The sequence below is a fragment of the Felis catus genome, chromosome F1, assembly GCF_018350175.1.
Source record: "Felis catus isolate Fca126 chromosome F1, F.catus_Fca126_mat1.0, whole genome shotgun sequence".
Taxonomy (NCBI): domain Eukaryota; kingdom Metazoa; phylum Chordata; class Mammalia; order Carnivora; family Felidae; genus Felis; species Felis catus.
The window spans coordinates 14,094,348-14,118,287 of NC_058384.1; the positions used below are offsets into that span (position 1 = coordinate 14,094,348).

The window sequence follows — 23,940 nt, forward strand, 5'->3', positions numbered from 1 at the left end:
GGTGCTTGAATTCACGGAACCGTGAGATCGTGACCTGAGCCAAAGTCAGACACTTAACCAACTGAGCCACCCAGGTGCCTGTTCTTAACCCTTCTCCTGAGACTTTCACCTTTCACCCACTGCTGGACTCTCTTAGGTTGTTTTATTTTAGATTTCCCTTTTTTTCCTGATTGCTAGACTTTCCATGTTTACCTTAGGGACACAATTGAATTTTGCTTCAAATCTGGGTCTATATAATTCATATCTAACTCACCCTGTTACTTATTTAACCACATTTCTTAGGATCTCTTGTCTTCAATTTGGAATGACTTGAAGCGTTAATGGAAGCATTTTTTTTTTTCAAAACTGATACCGATCAATGGTATGCAAAGTGGACTGCTTTGAAGAAGAAGGAAGGAATCCACAGATGTTCTTTACTCTAAATAAAGTAGGCATTAGGGAAACACAGATGAGTAAAATGTAGCCTCTTTTCTTGAGGAAATATGTTTTTAAATATAGTCCTGCATAGATACTTTACAGCCAGTGAATTCAGCTAGTCACATTGAAAACTATTCCCTGTTTATGCGACCCACGTACTCTATTTTCAGTGGAGCCCTGTGCTCACAAAGCATTGCTATTAAAACACTTCAGAAGTAAGACCCAGTTAAAGTATTGAGGACACCAGTTCTTAGAATAAAGATTGACAAGAGGTTATGTGCATGTGTTCCATAATTATTCTTCTTTACTTAACCTTGATTAATTGCAACATATGCGTGTTTTTCCACATGGAAGGGGCATATTGGAAATATTTAAATTGTTATGGTTGTGCTGTGCTTTTCACAGATGATTGGAATGCTGCCCGGCATAAACCATCTCATCCTTCCCCCAAACAACTTGTCAGTTGTTTAACCTAGCATAATTTGTTTTTCATGACCATTAGAAATGACAGTGCTAAAATGTTTCACAGGGAAATAAAAATAAAAAAGAGTGATAGCTCTGATTTTTTAATACTCTTTTTTTTCCACATTCTTTGATATAAAAATGTATCTTAACCTTTGCTTCAAATGTTGGCTATTTTCTTTTCTTTTTTAAAAAAATTTTATTTAATTTATTTTTTAAATTTACATCCAAGTTAGCATGTAATGCAACAATGATTTCAGGAGTAGATTCCTTAATGCCCCTAACCCATTTAGCCCATCCCCCCTCCCACAACCCCTCCAGCAATCCTCTGTTTGTTCTCCATATTTAAGAGTCTCTTATGTTTTGTCCCCCTCCCTGTTTTTATATTATTTTTGCTTCCCTTCCCTTATGTTCATCTGTTTTGCATCTTAAAGTCCTCATATGAGTGAAGTCATATGATATTTGTCTTTCTCTGACTAATTTCGCTTAGCATAATACCCTCTAGTTCCATCCACATAGTTGCGAATGGCAAGATTTCATTCTTTTTGATTGCTGAGTAATACTCCATTGTATGTGTATGTATGTGTGTATAGACACACACACACACACACACACACACACACCCCACATCTTCTTTATGCATTCATCCATCAGTGAACATTTGGGCTCTTTCCATACTTTGGCTATTGTTGATAGTGCTACTATAAACATTGGGGTGCATGTGCCCCTTTGAAACAGCATATTTATCTCTTGGATAAATACCTAGTAGTGCAATTCCTGGGTTGTAAGGTAGTTCTATTTTTAATTTTTTGAGGAACCTCCATACAGTTTTCCAGAGAGGCTGCACCAGTTTGCATTCCCACCAGCAGTGCAAAAGAGATCCTCTTTCTCCGCATCCTCACCAACATCTGTTGTTCCCTGACTTGTTAATATTAGCCATTCTGACCAGTGTGAGGTGGTATCTCCTTGTGGTTTTGATTTGTATTTCCCTGATGATGAGTGATGTTGAACATTTTTTCATGTGTCGGTTGGCCATCTGGATGTCTTTGGAGAAGTGTCTATTCATGTCTTTTGCCCATTTCTTCAGTGGATTATTTGTTTTTTGGGTGTTGAGTTGGATAAGTTCTTTATAGATTTTGGATACTAACCCTTTATGATATGTCATTTGCAAATATCTTCTCCCATTCTGTCAGTTGCCTTTTAGTTAAATGTTTGCTATTTTTAACACTGGGTAGACAGGAATGATTTTTAAAACTAGGAGTCTTATTCTGCAAAATGAAAACATACTATGAATTTCAGCAATACAGGTTATACTGAGACCATAGAATTTCATGGATGCATTATCAGGGTTTCAGTGATAATATGCACATAAACTTCATCCTTTATATGAGCCTGTGGCTAAGTTGGGCTGAAGTCTGGAATTGTTTGAGGAAGAGACCATTTCATGTACTCAACTACCAAGCATTTAGAATAAAAGGAACACTGAAAATATGCCAAGAGAAGGTGTACCACTGGACACCGTATCTTTCTATGAAAAAGAATATATCTCAACCACAAGATAAAATTGTTAGGACTTCCGACATATTAGTTTGCCATAGTGTAAAAGTCTCAGGAGACACACATTTACTAGCTCTTAAAAAGTCTAGCTGTTGATCAGCTAGTATAGCCTGTTCTGTAGATTTTGGTTTAGGTTTAGAATTTTCTTCATCCCCAAACTCATGTGAACATTCTCTTAGAGGTGAGTATAGTAAGTGATGCATTACTCTTGTGATAATCCTTTTAAGATTTTCATCTACAATTGTATTTTTGGACAGCAGAGAAGTAAAGCTGTCATCTTTTTCAACGTTTATTTATTTTTGGGACAGAGAGAGACAGAGCATGAACGGGGGAGGGGCAGAGAGAGAGGGAGACACAGAATCAGAAACAGGCTCCAGGCTCCGAGCCATCAGCCCAGAGCCTGACGCGGGGCTCGAACTCACGGACCGCGAGATCGTGACCTGGCTGAAGTCGGACGCTTAACCGACTGCGCCACCCAGGCGCCCCAAAGCTGTCATCTTTTAAATTCTACATTGCTAATAAAGATTTATTTAGGATTCTGTGATGATACAAGCTGACTGATAATCCTCCTCGATAGCAACGGTGGTCAGTTGTTCAAAAACATTCATGCCACCTCTGCTATCCACCTGTTTATGGTCCGCTTGGTAGGGAGCAGGGATCCCATGACAGGACTGGCTTATCTTGTTTCTTTTAAAAAAATTTTTTTTTTTAATGTTTATTTATTTTCGAGACAGAGAGAGACAGAGCATGAATGGGGGAGGGGCAGAGAGAGAGGGAGACACAGAATCGGAAGCAGGCTCCAGGCTCTGAGCCATCAGTCCAGAGCCCGATGCGGGGCTTGAACTCACGGACCGCGAGTTCGTGACCTGAGCTGAAGTCGGACGCTTAACCAATCAGAAGTAGGCAAAATGATGTATGTGTTACAAAGTTCTCCACAGAATGGAATATAAAAGAGAAGGAAGGAAAGAAGAAAAGAAGGAAGGGAAAGAGCAATAAACTAATCTTACTGTGGGTATTGCCCACTGGTTCTTCTGATATGCTGGGCAGGTATGAATCCCAGTGATGGACATAGATTAGACCCAGTTGACATCCCTGTTATGGTTACTCTTAGGTCACTCATTTTGGATCACTGTGTGTGTGTGTGTGTGTGTGTGTGTGTGTGTGTGTGTGTGTTACATTTTGTGGTAGAAATAATAGGGTTTGTAGAGTTTGACCAGTAAGAATATATACAGAAATGTTTTTTTAAGACATAAGGGGTGCTTGGGTGGCACCCCTGGCTTATCTTGTTTCTAATAAAACATACCTTATTGGCAATATAAACCTGTAGCTATGAATTGTAACATATTTTTCTAATGAGGAATTAGGATGTGTGATTTGACTATCACTATACTGTTAGATGCAGGGGGACATAGACCTGGGAGTCTCCAGAACTGAGTAGGGATGGATTGCAGGTAGCTTCCTTCTGGCAGCTCAGAGTAGGTTTTGCCTGAATTCCATCCTGTAGGATGAATTGCCTTCTAAGAGGTTCCTGGGTACCCATAGAAAAGAGGATTTTGTGGGTATTGCCCACTGGTTCTTCTGATATGCTGGGCAGGTATGAATCCCAGTGATGGACATAGATTAGACCCAGTTGACATCCCTGTTATGGTTACTCTTAGGTCACTCATTTTGGATCACTGTGTGTGTGTGTGTGTGTGTGTGTGTGTGTGTGTGTGTGTGTTACATTTTGTGGTAGAAATAATAGGGTTTGTAGAGTTTGACCAGTAAGAATATATACAGAAATGTTTTTTTAAGACATAAAAGGATTTTACACAAATATGGTAAGTCCCTACTCTCACCTAATGAATTTCACCACCATCACCTCTACTTGTTTGTCAACTCTCATTGTTCTGTTTCTTTTCTGTTCCCTTGGAGGAATTGGCATATTTGTTTCTAATTCCTTTTGTCCCTTCCTTAAGATATCACATCAGCACTTGTTTTTTTCTCAGTTCTGGATTGCCAACTTTTCCATGGTATGGATTAATGCCATCAACCTATGAACATGTTAGTCTACCCATCTTTATAAAGCCCTCCCTTGACCTCACATCCCTCTTTAGTTGCCCTCTCACTTCTTCCTTCTCCTTTACAGCAAAAAACGAAAACAATTGTCTACAATCAGTCTCTACTTCTTCTCCTCCCCTTCTCTCTTAAATCTGTTCCAGTCAGGCTATCAGCCACCCCACTCCACTGTAACAGCTCCTGTCAACCTCCTGAAGGACTCTCAAGTTGCTCAATTCTGTGATCCATTCTTAGTTCTCATCTTACCTGACATGTTGGCAGTATTTGATGGAGTGGAAGGTCTCTTACCTTCATGAAAAACCCTTTCTACTTAGCTTTGGGTCACCTCTTTTTCAGTTTCCCCCCTATCTTGTTAACCACTCCTGCTCACTTTATCTCCTGACTTCTAAACATTGGAACACTCAGGGCCTAGTGCTCTGGCCCCTTCTCCATCTAACTCTCGCTTAGTGATCTCATCTCTTGTCTGACTTTAATGAATTCCAAATATATATTTCTAGCTTTGGACTCCTCCCTAGATGAAAGACTAATGTGTCTAGCCCCAAAGGCATTTTTGTGCTAATTAGAAAAAGCTGCTCTTTTCCTCAAGCACTTGACTGCCATCTTCTGGAAAATTTTCAGAATAAATAAACACTTAACACATGACTGCAAATGTGAGTGGTATCTCTTACAGCTGTGTAATCCTCAACCATTAGCAGCAGTTCTGTTTCTCCACTGGGTGGTGTATAGTGGGCAATGCAAGCTTAATAGGTCCCCAGCCAAACTCCTGATTCCCAACCCCCATCTCCCTATCCTCTTCCTTTCAGTCTTTTCTATTTCAAAATTCTTCCTATTGCTGAGGTCAAACTCCTTGAAGTTGTTCTTGATTTCTCTCTTTTGCCTATACCCCACCTTTAATTCATCAGCAAATCCTATTGTTTTTCCTTCAAAGGACACTAGAATTTAGCCACTTCTCACCCCTCCCACTGCTGCTTCCCTAGTCCAAGCTCCATCATCTCTCACCTCCATTATCCCAGTAGTATCCCAGCTCAATAGACAATAGACAATAGAGTCCTTATTGTCTATTCTCAACACTGTAGCCACAGACCTAAAACCTAGGTCATGGGGCACCTGGGTGGTTCAGTCAGTTGAGTGTCCAACTCTTGATTTCGGCTCAGGTCATAATCCCAGGGTTGTGGCGTTGAGCCCTGCATTAGGCTCCCTGATGAGCGCACAACCTGCTTGGGATTCCCTCTGCCCCCTTCCCCACTCACACGTGCATGCTTTCTCTCTCTAATATGAAATAAAACCAACCAACCAACCAACCAACCAACCAACCAACCAACCAACCTAGGTCACATCAGGTCTCTCCTCTACCCCAAACCCTTCAAGTGTTCTACTATTCAATCAGAGTAAAATTTAAAGTCTCACGGGCTTCACACAATCCAGGTCTGTACCACAGCTCTGACCTCATCTCTTTTCTCTCTCTCCCATATGCTCTGTGATCCAGGCATGTTGACCTTGCTCTTGTTCCCAGATGCTTCCAACTTCACGTATTCTGCTGGGATGTTCCTATATAAAACATTGCTTGCTCCCTTCTTTTCTTCAGTTTTTGCTCAGATATCACTTTGTCATATCAGAGAAACTTTCCTCAACCAAAGCATATAACGAAGCAATCCTCCTGCCCTAGCATTTGATGTTTCCCTTACTCTTCACTTTTCTCCATAAGACTTATCATCTGGCACACCCACATTGTTTACTGTTTCATCTCATGCAGATTTAAACTTTGTGAGGTTACACACTTCTTTTTTTTCCTCCTGTAGTTTCTAAAATAGTGCTTGGTGAGTAGTAAGAGCTCAAAATATTACTTGAATAAATAAATGAATACCAGCATCTCTAAATCTTTCTGTGGGACCCTATCCTTAAAAAGACACAAAGATTTGAGAGTGTCCTGCACAATTCTAATCTCCAAATTTCAAAATAGAAGCATTTTTATAGGAGTCCAAGAATGAATTTAAATATAATTTGAAAATTGCATTGATTTTGCCTCTTTCTTTCTGGAAGGGCACTGGTTTCCTATGGAGAAAGCAGGTAGGTGCCCTCTAGTGGCACCGAGAGAAATCTACATTTGTGTCACTTGAATTCTTGATAGTAACATAATTGAAAATATAGTCCCTGATCCAGAAGCTTATTAATTTTATGAAAGTAATAATTATGATAGCTATAAGTCCTCAAGTGTGCATTTAACACAAAATTTGTTGAACTGAAAAATTATACTTCCATTTCTTATAAATTATTTATGACTCATTTTTACATATTAATTTTTGTTTTCTGAGATCTGACATCCTTTGTTCCTCTTTATTTTTCTTATTGTTTTATCCTCTACTTATCTCTAACCTCTTATGTTCACATGATACTGGCCAATCCCCTGAGTAGATAAATGAAATAAAGGCTCAATTTTCTGGGAATTTATATGCTAATAAAAATGGTACCTGTGAGGGCAAACATGTGAGAGAACATGCCCAGTGATGCAGTAATCTCCGCAGGCCAGAACTCTGAAGCCTCTTCAACCTTTACTGTGTATACTTCAACCATTGAGGAATGAACTCAAGCTTTAGCTGGCCATTTTTTCAAAAGTGACACATACTATATGGAGAAAGTAAGGAAGAAAAATATTCATGTCCACCTACATTGACAGTAAAGTCTGAAATGAAGTAAAGTCTCTGATTATCATTCTAACTTTTGAAACGTTAGGCCATTACAGTTCTTTGGGAAATTAAAACTTAAACTAGTTGGTCCAATTCAGGAGCCATGACCTTTCCAGTCCTGAGTAGCAGGGGTGGCTCTGGGAAACCCATGTCTGACATCAGGAGGCCTGAGCAATGATCAGACCAGCATTTTTGGAAGGTGGTAAGAAAGCTCAGGAAGAAGATGAACTCCTGGTGCTAGAGCTCAGAATAATCCTGGCCATTTTACAGGGAGGAGACTTTGTCTGAATAGCTAGCTCCAGGGGGCAAAAGTTGGACAAAGGAAATATGATTAGAAAGCAGATTTCATACCATCATTAAGAAACGTTTTCCGGGGGCACTTGGGTGGCTCATTTGGTTAGATGATGGACTCTTGATTTCGGCTCAGGTCATGATCTCATGGTTTGTGAGTTTGAACCCTGCATTGGGCTCTGCACTGACAGTGTGGAGCCTGTGCTGACAGTGTGAGCGGGGGAGGAGTAGAGAGAGAGAGAGAGAGAGAGAATCCCAAGCAAGCTCCACGTTCAGTGCGGAGCACCAGGAGGGCCTTCATCTCATGACCGTGAGTCTAGAATCCCAAATCAAGAGTCGGGTGCTTAACCAGCTGAGCCACCCAGGTGCCCCCAAATGGTAATTTTTTTTTAAAGTCTAATAGTGTCAGCTTCCTTTTTGAGTTGTGCTATCATATACCTGACACATCTGGAGGTACGAATAGAAATCAATAGCACAGCAGTTAGTAAGATGTTACTGAAACTTAACCCAATTTTCTGTTATTACGTATAGTTTAGAGTTTTTCCTACTTCCTACTAATTTTTTTTTATATTGCAGGTAAATATTTTCCTTGATCTAAAACTCTATTTTTCTTGAGAAATTGTCTTTTCAATTACACAAATTGGTGTGGTATCTTGAATAGTATATTTTAAAGCTAAGATATTCCATATATTATTTATCTTTAAAGAATTAAGTAAATTTTGTTTCTAAACCATCTTGCCTTCTAAAGGTATCTTTATATAACTTAGCATTCCCTCTTAATAAAGTGGTGATATGAAAAAGGACATGCTAATAAGATTAGTAATAAGATTAGGTAGGCTTTGTATGTACCCTAGACTTAATTTCTTTGACAATCAGATGCTGTTTGCTTTATCATTTGGAGGGCCAACATTCTCTTTAAGTCATGCTTAATTGCTTATCTGAAAATTAGCAAATTTAGCATTCTTAGCATTTGTGCTATGTTTGATATTTCTAAAGTGTTAGCTGTGTTTCTTAGTAACTGCTATATTCTCTCATTTTAATGGCTACAGAGACAATATTGGATACTTTGCCTTGTAATTAAAGAAACATTGTTTCCTTATAATTATTGCAAGAATGCATAGATTTTAAGTTGTGCTAATTTGTCTTTTGTAGAGTATGCTGAATTTCTACATTGCAAAGGAAAAAAATTTACAGATTTTGATGAAGTTCGCCATGAGATTGAAGCAGAAACAGATCGAGTGACTGGAATGAATAAAGGCATTTCCTCCATACCCATTAATTTACGAGTCTATTCTCCACATGGTAAGTAAAATAACAAAATTCTAAATTTTTTTCCTCAAAAATCTTTGCATTAATTGACATACATTATTTGTGCAGAAGATGGTTTGTTCTCTCAAAAAGTACCGGGTTTCTAGGATAGTGTTTGGATACTACCATAAATGGTATGATTCAAAGAGCTCACAGATTTATGGGAAAGCAGGAGATGACTTTTAAAAAGATCAGAATTGAGTAAGTCACTTAAAATTTTTTCTTTATTTTAAACTCTTAGACTTTCTAAGAGGTATGCGTGAAAACTTCTATTTTTTAATATCTTCAGTTTTAGCAAGAATCTTAGAGGTACATGGATGGTACTGTAGTTGAGTCTTCTCCTATTGGATTTTCTTATAGTGCTATATATTTCTATTTATTCTCTTCCTGAGGCATCAACTCTGATTTTTTTCCAGACTATCAGAAGAAACTTATAAATTACATAACCAGTTCATGGCGTATGATATGGAATGACCTCTATCCTGACTAAATTTTCAGTGGGGCAGATTTTCATGTTGGTGCCACCCCTGTCGTGTGTGGAGAACGATAGCCAGACTGCTGCTGGAGTCACTGACTCAGGGGTAGTTTCCTGCCCTCCTGGTGGTACTCCATGAGTCTGGGCACATAGCCTGCACCGTAACCTCATGGTACCACAAATGACTAACAGCTGTCCAGTAGGCTGAGCGGCTAACCCTCTCTAGATAATATATAATGCTTTTGAAGGGAAGGACAAATCTTACCCTAAGAATTTTTACACTATTTGAAGGCAATTGTACAAGACCGGCAGCCAGCGTATGCACTTATTGTTCAGTGTTTGAATTATAACACACTAGTTACAGATATGACAGCTCTCTCTTAGATATGCAAATCAGTGCCTTTCAAATTATGTTAAGATAATTATTTGGCATAGCACAATCATGTCACAAAAATAAAGAAAACTAACAAAGCCATTTTGTATTCTGTGCTTTCTATTCTACACACATGAGTTGGAGTTAACTCAACACACAGTATATAAAGCTGAGCTTGTTTTACTTCTACTGAAGAGACTGGTGATTTTTCATTATTGATATTTTTTAGCATTGAGGGTATATGTAAGACTCCTTTTTTTTCCACACAGTGTTAAATCTCACACTTATCGACCTACCTGGAATTACTAAAGTGCCCGTGGGAGATCAGCCACCAGATATTGAGTATCAGATCAGAGAAATGATTATGCAGTTCATCACGCGGGAGAACTGTCTCATTTTGGCTGTTACTCCAGCCAACACCGATCTTGCAAACTCAGATGCATTGAAGCTAGCTAAAGAAGTTGATCCTCAAGGTGAGTGTGTGGCTTTTAGGATGGAAGAAAATTAGTTTAACATGTCAAGAGTTTGGGTATATTTCAAGGTAACACAAATTCTCATAACTTAATTTCATTATTAATTTAATTAGCCATTATTAATATTGTTAGATTTTTTTTAACTTAAGATGCTGAAAGAAAAATGACTAGGGGATATAGTCTAAACCTATGTAAATAAATGTAAGATTAAGTGAGATCCAAGAACACAGATATTTCTAATCCTTATGAACTACTTATTTTAAAAAGCAAATAAAATAAACTGCTGGTACAGAAATCAGATAGTCCCCTCAGTTATTGAAAAGAGTTACCTGAATATACTCCCAGTGAAAACTCTTTCTGTTTCATGTATGTCTTGTTTCTTTAAAATAGGAAACCCTTTTAATGCACGTAAAATAGTTTTATTTTTGAGAGAGAGGGAGAGAGAGAGATAGGGAGGGAGGGGCATAGAGAGAGGGGACAGAGGATCTGAAGCAGACTCTGCACTGATGGCACAGAGCCCAACGTGGGGCTCGAACTCACAAACTGTGAGATCACAACCTGAGTCGAAGTCGGACACTTAATGGACTGAGCCACCCAGGTGTCCCTAATGCATGTAAAATATTATTTAGCTTATAATTACTTGAAATAAGCACATATTGTAAAAGCAGAGATTTATCTTATTTATGCTGATGTTTTGATTTTTTTCTTTTTGGGAGCTAACAATAGTTTATCTTCAGAGACCCCAAAATGGGGCTCTGTGTGTGTGGTGTGTGTGTGTGTGTGTGTGTGTGTTTAAAGTCATTATGGAAGGGCACTCAATGATGTGTCTATTCAGTGTGGAGATACATGTTCCCCAATTCTAGGAATTATTTTTGATAACTAATTGCCCCTACTTTCTCTGTTCTCTTTATCTGGAATTCATATTATTAGTATGTTAGAACTCCTGGATTAACCTTATTTTAAAAAAAACCTCCTCTTTTATTCTTTGTCTCTATGTTCTACCATTTGCAAAATTTATTCAACTTTATCTTCAGCTCCTCTAATTAATTTTTCATTTCTGACATCATTTAAAGAAGTCCCAACAGCATTTTCTCATTTTGTGAATGTTATTTTTATTTTTAAAAATAGCATCATCCTCTTGGTTTTGCAAGTACACTATCTTCTCTAAAGATTTTAATGAGAGATCTTTTGAAGCTTTCCTTTTGTAATTTACAATGTCTCTGAGTCCATTTTTTTCTGGTCATTTTTCTTGGTCACTGTCTTTGATGTCACACCCTTTTTTCAAATGATTGGCGATCTTTTGCTGCTTGCTCAGATACAAGAGTAGAGCACTAATAAGCTGGCAGAAATTCTGTATGTGTCTGCATGAGATTCATTGACTAATGGGCATTATCATAGGGTGACTGGGCTGGCCATTTTGTTGGGAGCCTTCCTCAGCTGCTATTAGATGCTACAAGTATTTCCAGTTGAGCTGGTCTGATGTAAACCTAATGTCCAGTGTTCTCAGATGGAAGAGGAAGAATTGTTGTCATGGCGACATGGGGTGGTTCTCGCTGTTTAGCATGTAGACAATGAATCCTTCCGTTTTCATAATGGCATTCCTAAAGGTCTTCCTCAGTACACAGTCCCTCTATCCTCTTCTGAAAGTAAATCTTCAGTATTCTGCTGAGGTTAAGGAGGAGTAGCTATGTGGTTATGCAAGATGGGGGAAAGGGTCTGGAGGTCTAACAACATCGTATAAACATTTTCAGCAAATTCTTCCATTTTTAGCTCCTCTCGCACCCTGGCCTTGGTGCATTTAGTTTTTAAACCTTTCCAGAGTTCTTCATTAGTGATTGTTTTACTTCTTTGTGGCTTCCTTCAGCATCTCTGACATTGGTGCTTGCAACCAAGGAGGTGGAGGTTACAGGTGGCTAGATGGGGACCATCACCAGGGCTCTCCAAAATCAGTGGCACGGGAAAGCCAGACTAAGGAATGGGGCTGGGGTCTAGTTATAAAAATGATGCTGTAACACCCCTGTCTCAGCAACCTTCTTGTCTCACAGAAGACAAAGCCATCGATATCTTATGGGAGCAGAGGTAGCAATTCTATCGGTGGATTCTAGCAAGTGCAGCACAATCACATTCCTAAAAAGTCCCCTCGAAGTTGAGATGAAACTTCATGGAGAGTACAAATGATATCCCCCAATCTCTGATTCTAGTTTTGTCAGTCTTTGGTTTTGTCTCCTTGGAGGTGGTTCTTTTCTCAGATCTATTCTCCTCACAGGCGGCAAGATGCTTGCAGTTGCCTCTGCCTTACATCCTCACAACTTCAAATATAGTAGAACAGCCAATTGGAGAATCTTTTGTTTTTACAAATTCTGAATTTTATGAGAAATATAAACTAAAAGAAAATTGGCCAAGTAATATGTCCTGTAAAGTGTCCTCAATTCTTGAGATTCATTTAACATATTCATGTTCTATTTAACTCCTTTTGTATTGAAGGGATTGTTATTTTTTTTAATGTTTATTTACTTTGATAGAGCATACATGTGATCGGGGGGAGGAGCAGAGAGAGAAAGAATCCCAAGTAGGCTCCGTGCTGACAGCTGCCCCAACACTGGACTCAACCTCATGACCTGACCTGAAAGCAAGAGTCAGACGCTTAATGGACTGAGCCACCCAGGCCCCACTGTGTAGAAGGGATTATTAATGGCAGTGACTATATCTCACTCCTCAGCCTCCTCAAAAGAAAATTCATTTATGACCCAAAGCAATAACTCTCATGTGATGGCATAACATTAGGTAGGAGCAATTAATATTGGTGGAGGGAATCATCAGTTTACCAGAAAGAAATCAGTCTTTACAATCTCACTGAGAGTATTAACAGCGTGTTGTTACAGCATAAGTGAAATACAACATCGAGTTTTAGTCATGGATTTGTAATAGTATGCTACAAATCTGTATCCAGAAAGTTAAATTTGAACTTTTTTTCTAATTTAGGCCTGGCTTATTTTATAAGCCTGTTGTTAGGTGCTACTTGGAAATTGCCATCTGAATGTTCATGGACTTACCAAAATGAGCGTCATTTCTTATGGATCAGTAGAAGTCCTGCTTTGTCAAAGACAGACCTTCCTTATACCAGTTTTTCATATTCTATATGTGGTAGTTCTGAGGACAGATTTTTGTAAGTTTTGCAGATAATTGGAAGATAATTTTGCAAGTAATTAATAATTTTTCAGAAAAGAGAAAACATTCAGTGCTACTGTGTGCCATTTACTTGTCTGACTGATTCCTTCATGGTGATTGCTAAGAAGGACAAATTAATCCATTGCCTGAAGACTCTTAATAAGTATGATTCTTGCGTTAATTACTAAAAGTTCCTTGCTAGCCTCAAGGCTTATAATTTGCTTTCACATCTCTCTTTAAATTCCATAACACTGTTACGCTCAGGAACCCTGAGAACTATCCAAAGGGTTTGCATGATGATCATGTCTCCCTCAGAGATCCATTTTGGTGTGTTGCTAACCTGTGGCTTTGACTAGTCCTGGACATCACTGAAGCTCCAAAGGAAGAGGGTTAATTCTTTCCCAAACCAATAGAGTTCAAATTCTATGTTTTCATTAGTGGTAGAAGAATTAATAGAGAAAGGAAGAAGCTGGAAAGGCCTTAGAATGTGGTGAATAGGGCTATGTTGTATTGGGATTGACAAACAGAGACTTCCATTTACTTTCTGTGCCTTTCTAGTCATTCTGTGAGTATTTTTTAAATATCTGATTCAGAGGTCTAGTTTTTCTTATAATTACCGCTTTGGTAAAAAAGCAGTGACATGTGTTGTTTAGATATGTGTTGCTTAATTTCCACATGTTGGTAAAATTCCAAAATTTCCTTCTGTCATTGATTTATAATTTCATTTCATTTTGCTTAGAGAACTTACTTTGTAACATTTCATTCATTTAAAATTTGAGACTTGTTTTACGGTTTAACATGTGACCTGTCCTGGAGACTGTTCTATGTGCATTTGAGAAGAATGTGTATTCTGCCTTTGTTGGGTATAGTGTTCTGTAAATACTTGTTAGGTCTATTTGGTTTATAGTACTACTCAAATACTGGTATTCTGTCTGGCTGTTCTAGTATTGAAATTGAGACATTAAAGTCTACCACTATTATTGATGAGTTACCTATTTCTCCCTTCAATTGTGTCAGCTTTTGCTTTATGTATTTTGGGACACTGTTGTTAGGTGCATTTATACTTGTTATGTCTTCTTGATGGATTGTCCTTTTGATCCTTACAAAATGTCTTTTTTTGTGTCCAGTAACAATTTTTGCCTCAAAATTTATGTTTGATGTTAGTATAACCATTCCAACTCTCCTTTGGTTACTGTTTTCCAGGTATATCTTTTTCCATCATTTACTTTCAACCTATATGTGTCTTTGAACATGAAATATGTCTCTTGTAGACAGCGTGTGGTTGGATCATTTTTAAAAACCCATTCTCCAATATTTGCCTTTTGACCAGAGTGTTAAATCCATTTCCATGTTATGTAATTACTGATAAGGCAGAATTTATATCTGTAGTTTGCTATTTGTTTCTGTATGTATTATGTCTTTTGTTTGTCTATTTCTTTATTAGGAGTAGAGAAATAATTTTTTGTTAAAAATATATTTCCTGCTGTACCATTTTAATTCCCTTGTCATTTATTTTAATATTTTTAAAGTTATTTTTTACAGGTTGCCATGGAATTATAATTAACATCTTAACTTCTAACAATATAGTTTATATCTAGTACAACTTAATTTCAACAGTCCACAAAAATTTCCTCCCATGTAGCTCCATTTCCTCCCTTTGTTATGTGCTGTAATCACTACCTATCAACACAGGCATATAACTATTTCTTTATGTAGCTGTCTTTTAAATCAGAAAGGAGAAAAAAGAGTTACAAACCAATAATAATACATTTATATTTTCTTTTACCTACATAGCTACTTTCACCAGTGTTCTTTATTTATTTGTGTGGATTTGAGTTACTGTCTAGTGCCCTTTCTTTTCATCCTGAAAGACTCCAGTTAGTATTTCTTTCTTTTTTTTTTTAATGTTTATTTTATTTTTGAGACAGAGAGAGACAGAGCACAAGTGGGGGGGGGGGCAAAGAGAGAGGGAGACACAGAATCTGAAACAGGCTCCAGGCTATGAGCTGTCAGCACAGAGCCCGATGCAGGGCTCGAACCCACGAACTGTGAGATCATGACCTGAGCCGAAGTCGGACGCTTAACCGACTGAGCCACCCAGGCGCCCCCAGTTAGTATTTCTTATAGGGCAAGCCTCCTAGTGTGGGATTCTCAGTTTTTATTTATCTGGGAATGTCTTAATTTATCCTTAATTTTTGAAGGAAAATTTTTAGTTAATAGTCTTCCCCCTCCCCCACTACTTTTTGAGTATGTCATCATCTCATTACCTTCTGACCTCTGTGGTTTTCTGATGAGAAATCAGCTGTTAATCTCATTCAAGACCCCCTTGAATATGATGGATCTTTTCTCTCTTGCTGCTTTCAAGATTTTCTCTTGGTTTTTGAGAGTTTGATTATGATATATGTAGGTGTGGATCCTTGATTTTATCCTATTTGGAGTTTGTTGGGGTTTTGAGATGTGTAGATTAATGTTTTTCATCAAATTTGGGACATTCTCAGGCATTATTTTTTCAACTATTCTTTTCTTCTCCTCTCTGGCTCCCATGAAATGTATGTGAACATGCTTTATGTGTTTCACAGGTCTCTGAGGCTTTGTTCATTTCTTTTTTAAAACATTTTTTTTAATGTTTTGTTTTTATTATTGAGATACAGAGAGACACAGAACGTGAGCAGGGGAGGGGTAGAGAGAAGGGAGACACAGAATGTGAAGCAGGCTCCAGGCTCTGAGCTGTCAGCACAGAGCCCAATGCTGGCTCGAACTCACAAACTGTGAGATCATGACCTGAGCTGAAGTTGGTCACCCAACCAACTGAGCCACCCAGGTGTCCCTCACTTATTTTCTTTATTATTGGTTCTTTTGTTTTTCTTTTCTGTTTCTTGGGTGGGAGGAATAATCCTGATTGACCTATCTTCAAGTTTGCTGATTCTTCTGCCTACTCAGATTTTCTGTTGAATCTGTCTAGGGAATTTTTTATTTTTATTATTTTAATTTTCACCTCCAGAATTTCTATTTAGTTCTTTTTAAAACTAATTCCATCTATTGATTGATATTCTGTATTTGGTATAACATTATGCTTGTACTTCTAAAAATTACGTAGATATGGCTTTTTTTAAGTTCTTTGAACATATTTAAGATAGCTGATTTAAAGTCCTTGGCTAGTAAGTTCAATGTCTGGGCTTCCTCAGAGATAGTTTCTACTGAATGCTTATTTTCCTGTGTACGGGCCATACTTTCTTTGCATATCTTGTAGTTTTTTCATTGAAAATAGGACATGTTAAGTAATATAATGTGGTAACACTCAAAAATCAGATTCCTCTCCTCTTCCAATGATTGTTTTTGTTGCCATTTGTTGTTGCTGCTGTTGGTATTTGTTTGCTTAGTAATTTTCCTGAACTAAATCTATAAAGTCTGTATTCTTTGTTGTATGTGGGCATTAGAGCCTTTGCTCAATTTTCTTATTAGTCAGCTAATAACTTGACAGAGATTTTCTTAAGTGTACAGGGCAAATAAGTCTCCCAGCATTTGGTGAAGGTCTTGGTGTGAATTTTGGAATATGCCTTCAATAGCAGGCAGTTTACAATTCTGCCTTAACTTGCACTTCCTGCTTGTGTAGAGGCTTAAGTTTAGCCAGAGTTTGGGGTCTTTTCAGATCTCTCCTGAGAATGTGCACAGCCCCAGGCATGCATGTAGCCTTCTAGATGCTAAATTGCACATATATACAAACCTCAGTGATTCTTATCGCCACCTCATTCCCAGTTTTTCGTTTAAATTTTTTGGTCAGATTCTTCTGCCCCAGCTCTTATTGCTGCTTAAAGTAGCTGTGATGTTAAATATTGCCACTGATTGTTTTTGACATGCTTCCTGGGTAAAAGGCTGTTATGCTGAGTATACTCTGAGTCAGATCAAATAAAGAAAAGCTCTATAAATAGGTGTTTTTAGAGGATTGCTAGAGAGGTTAAATAATTACAGTTCACTGAAAATGTTATTTTTGGTGTATTCCAATCCTATTCTGTCCCCTCCAGTGGCTTCTGGCTGCTAGTTTTCACTGTGATTTGGGGGGATTTTCATTTTCAAGACTACTGTAGAGCTAAGGAGAGGGGAATGGGAATTGGAAAAGTTCAAACACCACAAATCTTGCTGATCTTACTGAGATTCAGTCATTTTTGTTGAACAAATGCTCCTCAGTTTGTTACAAGCATTTCGTTAATTTGAGAGTTCTGAAAAGTTGATTTTGACAATTTTTTTGCCAGTGTTTTTGTTGCTTTTATGGAGAAATAGCCTTCCCCCTTATTCCATTCCATTATTCTTCATTCTGATCTTATGTAACTTTAATAATTGGGAAATTGTCATATAAAAGACATTTGAATTGGGATGCTGAGGGCAATCTGTTTGTGACATCTGTTACCCTGTTGGTCTTTAGGATTGATTTCACTGCCTATGCAAGTAGCCTATTTTCACCACTTCATCTTCAGCTTTCCTGAAGTTTTGCCCTTAGCTAATGAGGGTGACCTATTTAGATAATAGAGGGCAATTCTTTATTCAAGGTACCTGAAATATAATCTTATCCACCGATGTACATAATTATATAGTTTTCTGAGAGATGGTCTAATTTAGGCAGTCATGATTTTGTACTAAATTAAGCCTCTTTGACATAGGTAGGTCATTTTCAACTGGGAAGGACTTGGGTATATTTGAATATATAGTTGGGAAGTTTATGTTGCCTAATGATATTAAAAATAAAAGCTTTTATAAAATGAATATTACTATAATGCTGGGATGTATTTGTATATGTCTTATATTAAAACAAATGTAATGGTGAATTATTCTCCCTGTATATGTAGAATGGAACACATTTGTGACTAGAGAAAGCTCAAGCTTATCTTTTGTATCATTTGTGAAAAATATTTTTACTGACTAAATGAGGATTTTTAGTAAAACTTTAAGGGGATTGGCTATACTATTTACAAGGTCAAATTCCTAGTCATTAGAACTAAATAATGTTTTACATATAATTTTCCCTGTATCATTGTCTTATTATTTTAAAGTGCTCTTACATACTCTTAGTTTCACCAGTACTGGGAGGTTCGTTTGTTGAGAGGTCCCATTTTGGGGTGAAGAAGTTTATGCAGATGTTGGTGATTTACACTATTGAATAACATGGCTGTGACCACATAGTGCACTTGTGGTAGCCCCTCCCTCCTCATCTAGAGGTAGCCCCTCTACCTCATTAGACCACTTCTCAATTAATTGTTTTATTCAGTGGTGTACATAAAAGAACACAGAGCTTGGAAGGCCTGTCACTTCCCAGCTGTATGTTCTTGAGCAAGTCGTTCAACTTCTTCGAGCCTTATTATCTCGTCCAGAAAATAAAACAAAGTTATCATAAACCTTGGCTCAAAAAGTTGCTATAATAATTAAATAAGATAAATGTATCTGTAAAGATAACTCTAAGCTATTAACCAAATGCTAGAAATTATTTTCCTCTTGAAAAGATTCAAAGGACACGACTTTATTTTATTGTATGTAATTTATAGGGATAAGAAACCTATAAAACAATCACTAGCCTTCTGTAACCCAAACTGCTGCCTGTACTAATATGAATTAATGAAGCTTGATAACACATAGAATTATAATAGAATTATTTTGAATATTTTAATATTGTAGCATAAAAATAAAAATAATTTCAGATTCATTTACAAATTGTTAGATTAACTGTAGGTGAAAGGAGATTTTAGCTGGGTCAGGTTGGAGCTGGGGTAGGGTGGAAGGAGGGGTCTTTACTTTGGCTTGATGGGTTTAAGGCACTGTGCCAGCTACCGCTCATAGATTTAAAGTAAGAGGGCAGACTAGGATTCTCAGCACAGTCTCACAATGATTCCTCTAATGAACACTTCCTCTAACTATTAGGAATTTCTTCTACTCAGCTACATTAAAAATTCAGTCACTGCCTTTGTTAGTTCACTAATTTCTTGTTCAACAGACATTTATAATTCATCTTTTGAGCTAGGTAAAGTGCTCATGGTCAGTAGTATATATTCTATATGCAGGACCACCTGGTAGTGTTATGCCCAGAATTCGTGATCCCCAAAGACCACCAGGGAGCCGAGTCCGATGCAAAAGCAAAGAGCCTTTATTCGAGCTAGCTCGAGCTCAATCCCCTACCTGCACCGACGCAGCAGTGAGATACCAGGGAAAGAGCCCGAGTTTCAAAAGGACAAAGGTTTTATTGGGGCCTGGGGGCAGTTGGTGAGGTAATGGCTGTGGCCTCAGCTGATTGGCTGGGGAGGGGTCCTGGGGAAGGGTCTGGCAGGTGAGGGAGGGTTTACTCAAGGGGAGGAGGTGTGGTCAAGGTGAAGGACACAGAACAAGATGGCGAGGGGAGGAGGTGTGGTCAAGGTGAAGGCAAGGTGAAGGACACAGAACAAGATGGCGAGGGGAGGAGGTGTGGTCAAGGTGAAGGACACAGAACAAGATGGCGAGGGGAGGAGGTGTGGTCAAGGTGAAGGACACAGAACAAGATGGCGAGGGGAGGAGGTGTGGTCAAGGTGAAGGACACAGAACAAGATGGCGAGGGGAGGAGGTGTGGTCAAGGTGAAGGTCACAGAACAAGATGGCGACGGCTGGCGTAGGCCCGCCCTTTCATTCCCCCCTTGTCATGTAGCTTACGGACCCAATCATGGGACCGGCTGCATTTATGGTGACAAGGAGAACAGAGTCTGGAGGTTTACGCAAAGTTCTGGGAACCAAGAGTCCCTGGGGCGGCTCTGGGAGGTCTGATTAAGTATTGTCCCCGAGCTGGTGTCTATGATCTGCCAGGTGATGTTTTGGGGGGCGTGGGGACTCCCGGCAGCATGAGCAATGACAAGCAGAGTTAACAGAGTTACCAATATTAGGTAGGTCGAATGCGCTGTAGCTTGAGCTTGAGCGGGTTGTGTCGGTCCCGACTGATGGCCCATCGCGTGACGAAGTCCTTCGAAGTCCTCCGGATCGAGGAGGGGTCCGCTGGCTGAGCGTGGGTGTGATGGACCCAGGTCGCGATGCCGTCTACCTTGAGAGCGGTGGGGGTTGTCAACACCACGATGTAGGGTCCCTTCCAGCGCGGCTCGAGAGTCTCTCGGTGGTGCCTCTTGACGTAGACCCAGTCTCCGGGCCTGTACTGATGAGGTGTCGGGATCGGGCCAGCCTCGTAGATGGCACGGAGGCGCGGCCAAATGTCCTCGTGCGCCCTCTGGAGCCCGCTCAAGGAAAGAAAAAGTTCTTGATCTTTAAACTCAGCAATAAGTTCAGCTCGAAGGCTGGGAATAACAGGGGGTGGCCTGCCAAACATGATTTCGTAGGGAGTAAAACCCAGAGTGTAAGGAGTGTTTCTAACCCGGTAAAGGGCGTACGGTAGGAGAGTCACCCAGTCCCCGCCAGTCTCCATGGTTAATTTGGTAAGGGTCTCTTTTAGGGTTCTATTCATTCTTTCTACCTGTCCTGAGCTCTGGGGCCTATAAGCACAATGTAATTTCCAGTTTGCCCCCACCGCCTTGGCTACTGCCTGTGTTACCTGCGAGATAAAAGCTGGTCCATTGTCTGATCCTACCAGGGCAGGAAAACCATACCTGGGTAAGATGTCTTCTAGTAGCTTCTTAGCCACCGTCTGAGCCGTTTCATGCTTGGTTGGGTATGCCTCCACCCAGCCAGAGAAGGTGTCTGTAAATACTAAAAGATATTTAAAACCATACTTTCCTGGTTTGACTTCAGTGAAGTCGACTTCCCATTGGGCTCCCGGTCTGGTGCCTCTGAGCCTGGTTCCTTTTTCATTTGATGTGGCCCTCGCGTTGGTGAGTTGGCAGGTCTTGCAGGCAGATACAACTTGCTCTATTTTGGTGTCCTGTTGGTGAATCTTAATTCCGGCATGTCGGATTAAGTCTTTTAATTTTCGGGCCCCCATGTGAGTAGACCGATGCATGTGCTCTAATATTGAGACTCCGAGCTGGTCTGGCAACACGAGCTCCTTGTTAGGTGTATACCACCATCCCTTTATCTCCTGGGCCATGGGGAGTTTCTTGATCCGCTGTAATTCCTCCTGGGAGTACTTGGGCTGGTCTGGTAAAACTGGGTCTCCCGGGTCTGGTAGTTGTATGGTCATGGTGGGGACTGGAGTAAGGGCTACTGCCTTGGCTGCCTGGTCAGCCTTTCGATTACCTCTAGCTACTGGGTTATCAGCTTTTTGGTGCCCTTGGCAGTGGATAATGGCTAGCTTGGCAGGAAGCCATAAGGCCTTAAGCAGGTTAAGTATCTCCTGCTTATTTTTTATAGTCCGTCCTTCTGCCGTCAGTAACCCCCTCTCCTGATAAATTGCCCCATGAATATGAGCTGTGGCAAATGCATAACGGCTGTCTGTGTAGATGTTGAGCCGTTTTCCAGCTCCCAGCATCAGCGCCTTGGTGAGGGCTATGAGCTCTGCTCGCTGGGCTGACGTTCCGGAGGGTAGAGCCTCCGCCCATACGGTGTTGGTTTCGGTGACCACCGCTGCCCCCGCATACCTGTGTCCGCCTCGCACAAAGCTGCTGCCATCAGTGAACCAAGTAGCCTCAGCATCGGGGAGGGGCCGGTCGGTCAGGTCCGTCCGGAATCCATGTACTTGTTCCAGGATTTCCACACAGTCATGTAATGGAGCACCTAGGTCAGGGTCGGGCAGCAGGGTTGCAGGATTGAGGGCTACACTGGGGTGGAACCGCACTCGTGGAGGGTTGAGTAGGAGGCTCTGGTAATGAGTCATACGCGTATTGCTCATCCATCTATCTGGAGGCTGTTTCAGGACCCCTTCAATGGCGTGTGGGGTCGTGATCCAGATCTCCTGTCCTAGGGTCAGTTTGTCTGCATCCTTGACTAGGAGTGCTGTCGCTGCAATAATTCTTAGGCATGGCGGCCAGCCGGCAGCCACTGGGTCTAGTTTCTTAGACAGGTAAGCCACTGGACGGTTCCAGGGGCCTAAGGCTTGAGTTAGAACTCCTTTTGCTATTCCCTTATGCTCGTCTACAAAGAGGTGGAAGGGCTTCGTAATGTCCGGTAGGCCCAGGGCTGGGGCACTTAGGAGGGCCCTTTTTAACTGATTAAAGGCAGTTTCTTCTTTTTCAGCCCATTTAAATGTTTTCCCCTCTTTGGTAGCTTCATATAGGGGCCTGGCGATCTCAGCAAAACCTGGAACCCAGAGGCGGCAGTAGCCGGCTGATCCTAGGAATTCCCTCACTTCTCTTCGGGAGGTGGGAGTAGGGATCTTTAGGACAGTTTCTTTTCTGGCTTCTGATAACCGCCGCTGTCCGCCCTCCAGGATATATCCCAGGTAACTTACCCTCTCCCTGCATATCTGAGCCTTCTTCGCAGATACGCGGTATCCTAAGGTCCCCAGGGTAGCCAGCAGGTCCTGGGTCCCTCGCTCACAGTCTTTGGCAGTGTCGGCAGCAATCAGGATGTCATCTACATACTGTAGAAGGGTGAGGCCAGGGTGCTCCCTTCTGTACTCACCCAGGTCCTCGTGTAGCGCCTCGTCAAAGATGGTGGGTGAATTTTTGAATCCCTGAGGTAGCCGTGTCCAGGTGAGTTGTCCACTGTAGCCCTCCTCCGGATCATGCCACTCGAAGGCGAACAAGGGTTGGCTCTGGGGTGCCAGCGGCAGACTGAAGAAGGCGTCCTTTAAATCTAGTACAGTATACCAGACCCTGGAGGGCGCCAAGGAGCTCAAGAGAGTATACGGGTTGGGAACAGTTGGGTGTATGTCCATGACCCTCTTATTTACTTCCCGGAGGTCTTGTACCGGTCGGTAGTCATTTGTGTGAGGCTTTTTGACCGGCAGTAGGGGGGTGTTCCAGGCAGACTGGCAAGGAACTAGTACCCCTAGGCTTCGTAGTCTCCGGATGTGTGGCTGGATCCCCTTCCAGGCCTCCTGAGACATGGGGTATTGTTTGATCCTTACCGGACTCTCTCCTGGCTTGAGCTCTACCAGGACTGGGGTCCTATGAGCGGCTAGTCCCATCCCCCCTGTCTCTGCCCAAACCGAGGGGAATTCTTGTAACCATCTGTCTATATTATCCTCTCTCGGGAGCGCCTCCTGGTGGAGGAGGTATTCATCCTCCAGTTTCATGGTCAGGACCTGGATGGGGTGGCCCTTGCCATCGGTGACCTGAGGCCCCCCTTGTCTGAAAGTTATCTGAGCTCCAATCTTGGTCAGTAAGTCCCGTCCTAACAGCGGGTAGGGGCATTCTGGTATTACCATAAAGGAGTGGGATACCCGGCCCGTTCCCAAATCTACTGTTCTTCGGGTAGTCCATGAATACTGGCTCATACCAGTTGCCCCTTGTACCCAGGACTTCTTGCTAGCTAGTTTTCCTTGTGGGGTGCGGAGGACCGAATGTTGTGCTCCGGTGTCGACAAGGAAGTCAATAGGGGTCCCCTCCACTTTAAGAGTTACCCTGGGTTCGGGGAGAGGGTCCGAACCCTGACTCCCCTAATCACTTAGTTCATCCAGCTCTAGGACTTTTACTCGATCAGTCTTGCTTCCCTTCCTGCCGGCCCTTTTCGGACAATCTCGGGCCCAATGCCCTATCTCCTTGCAATATGCGCACTGATCCTTCTGCAGCCTCTGCTTCCCCCCCTTGGTGGTGCTTTTACCTTTTCTTGCGTCGTCTG

General features: G+C 40.8%; 1 protein-coding gene across 16 annotated transcripts in view; it reads left to right on the plus strand.

Annotated features, from left to right (window-relative positions):
* Window positions 1–23,940, plus strand: part of DNM3 (dynamin 3) — a 569,293-nt gene that overhangs the window by 137,175 nt on the left and 408,178 nt on the right. For all 16 annotated transcript variants that reach the window (XM_045049388.1, XM_045049394.1, XM_045049389.1 and 13 more), the window contains exons 3-4: window positions 8,622–8,771; window positions 9,895–10,098. In XM_045049388.1, coding sequence (XP_044905323.1) covers window positions 8,622–8,771; window positions 9,895–10,098 — 354 coding nt within the window. The remainder of the gene's footprint in view (window positions 1–8,621; window positions 8,772–9,894; window positions 10,099–23,940) is intronic.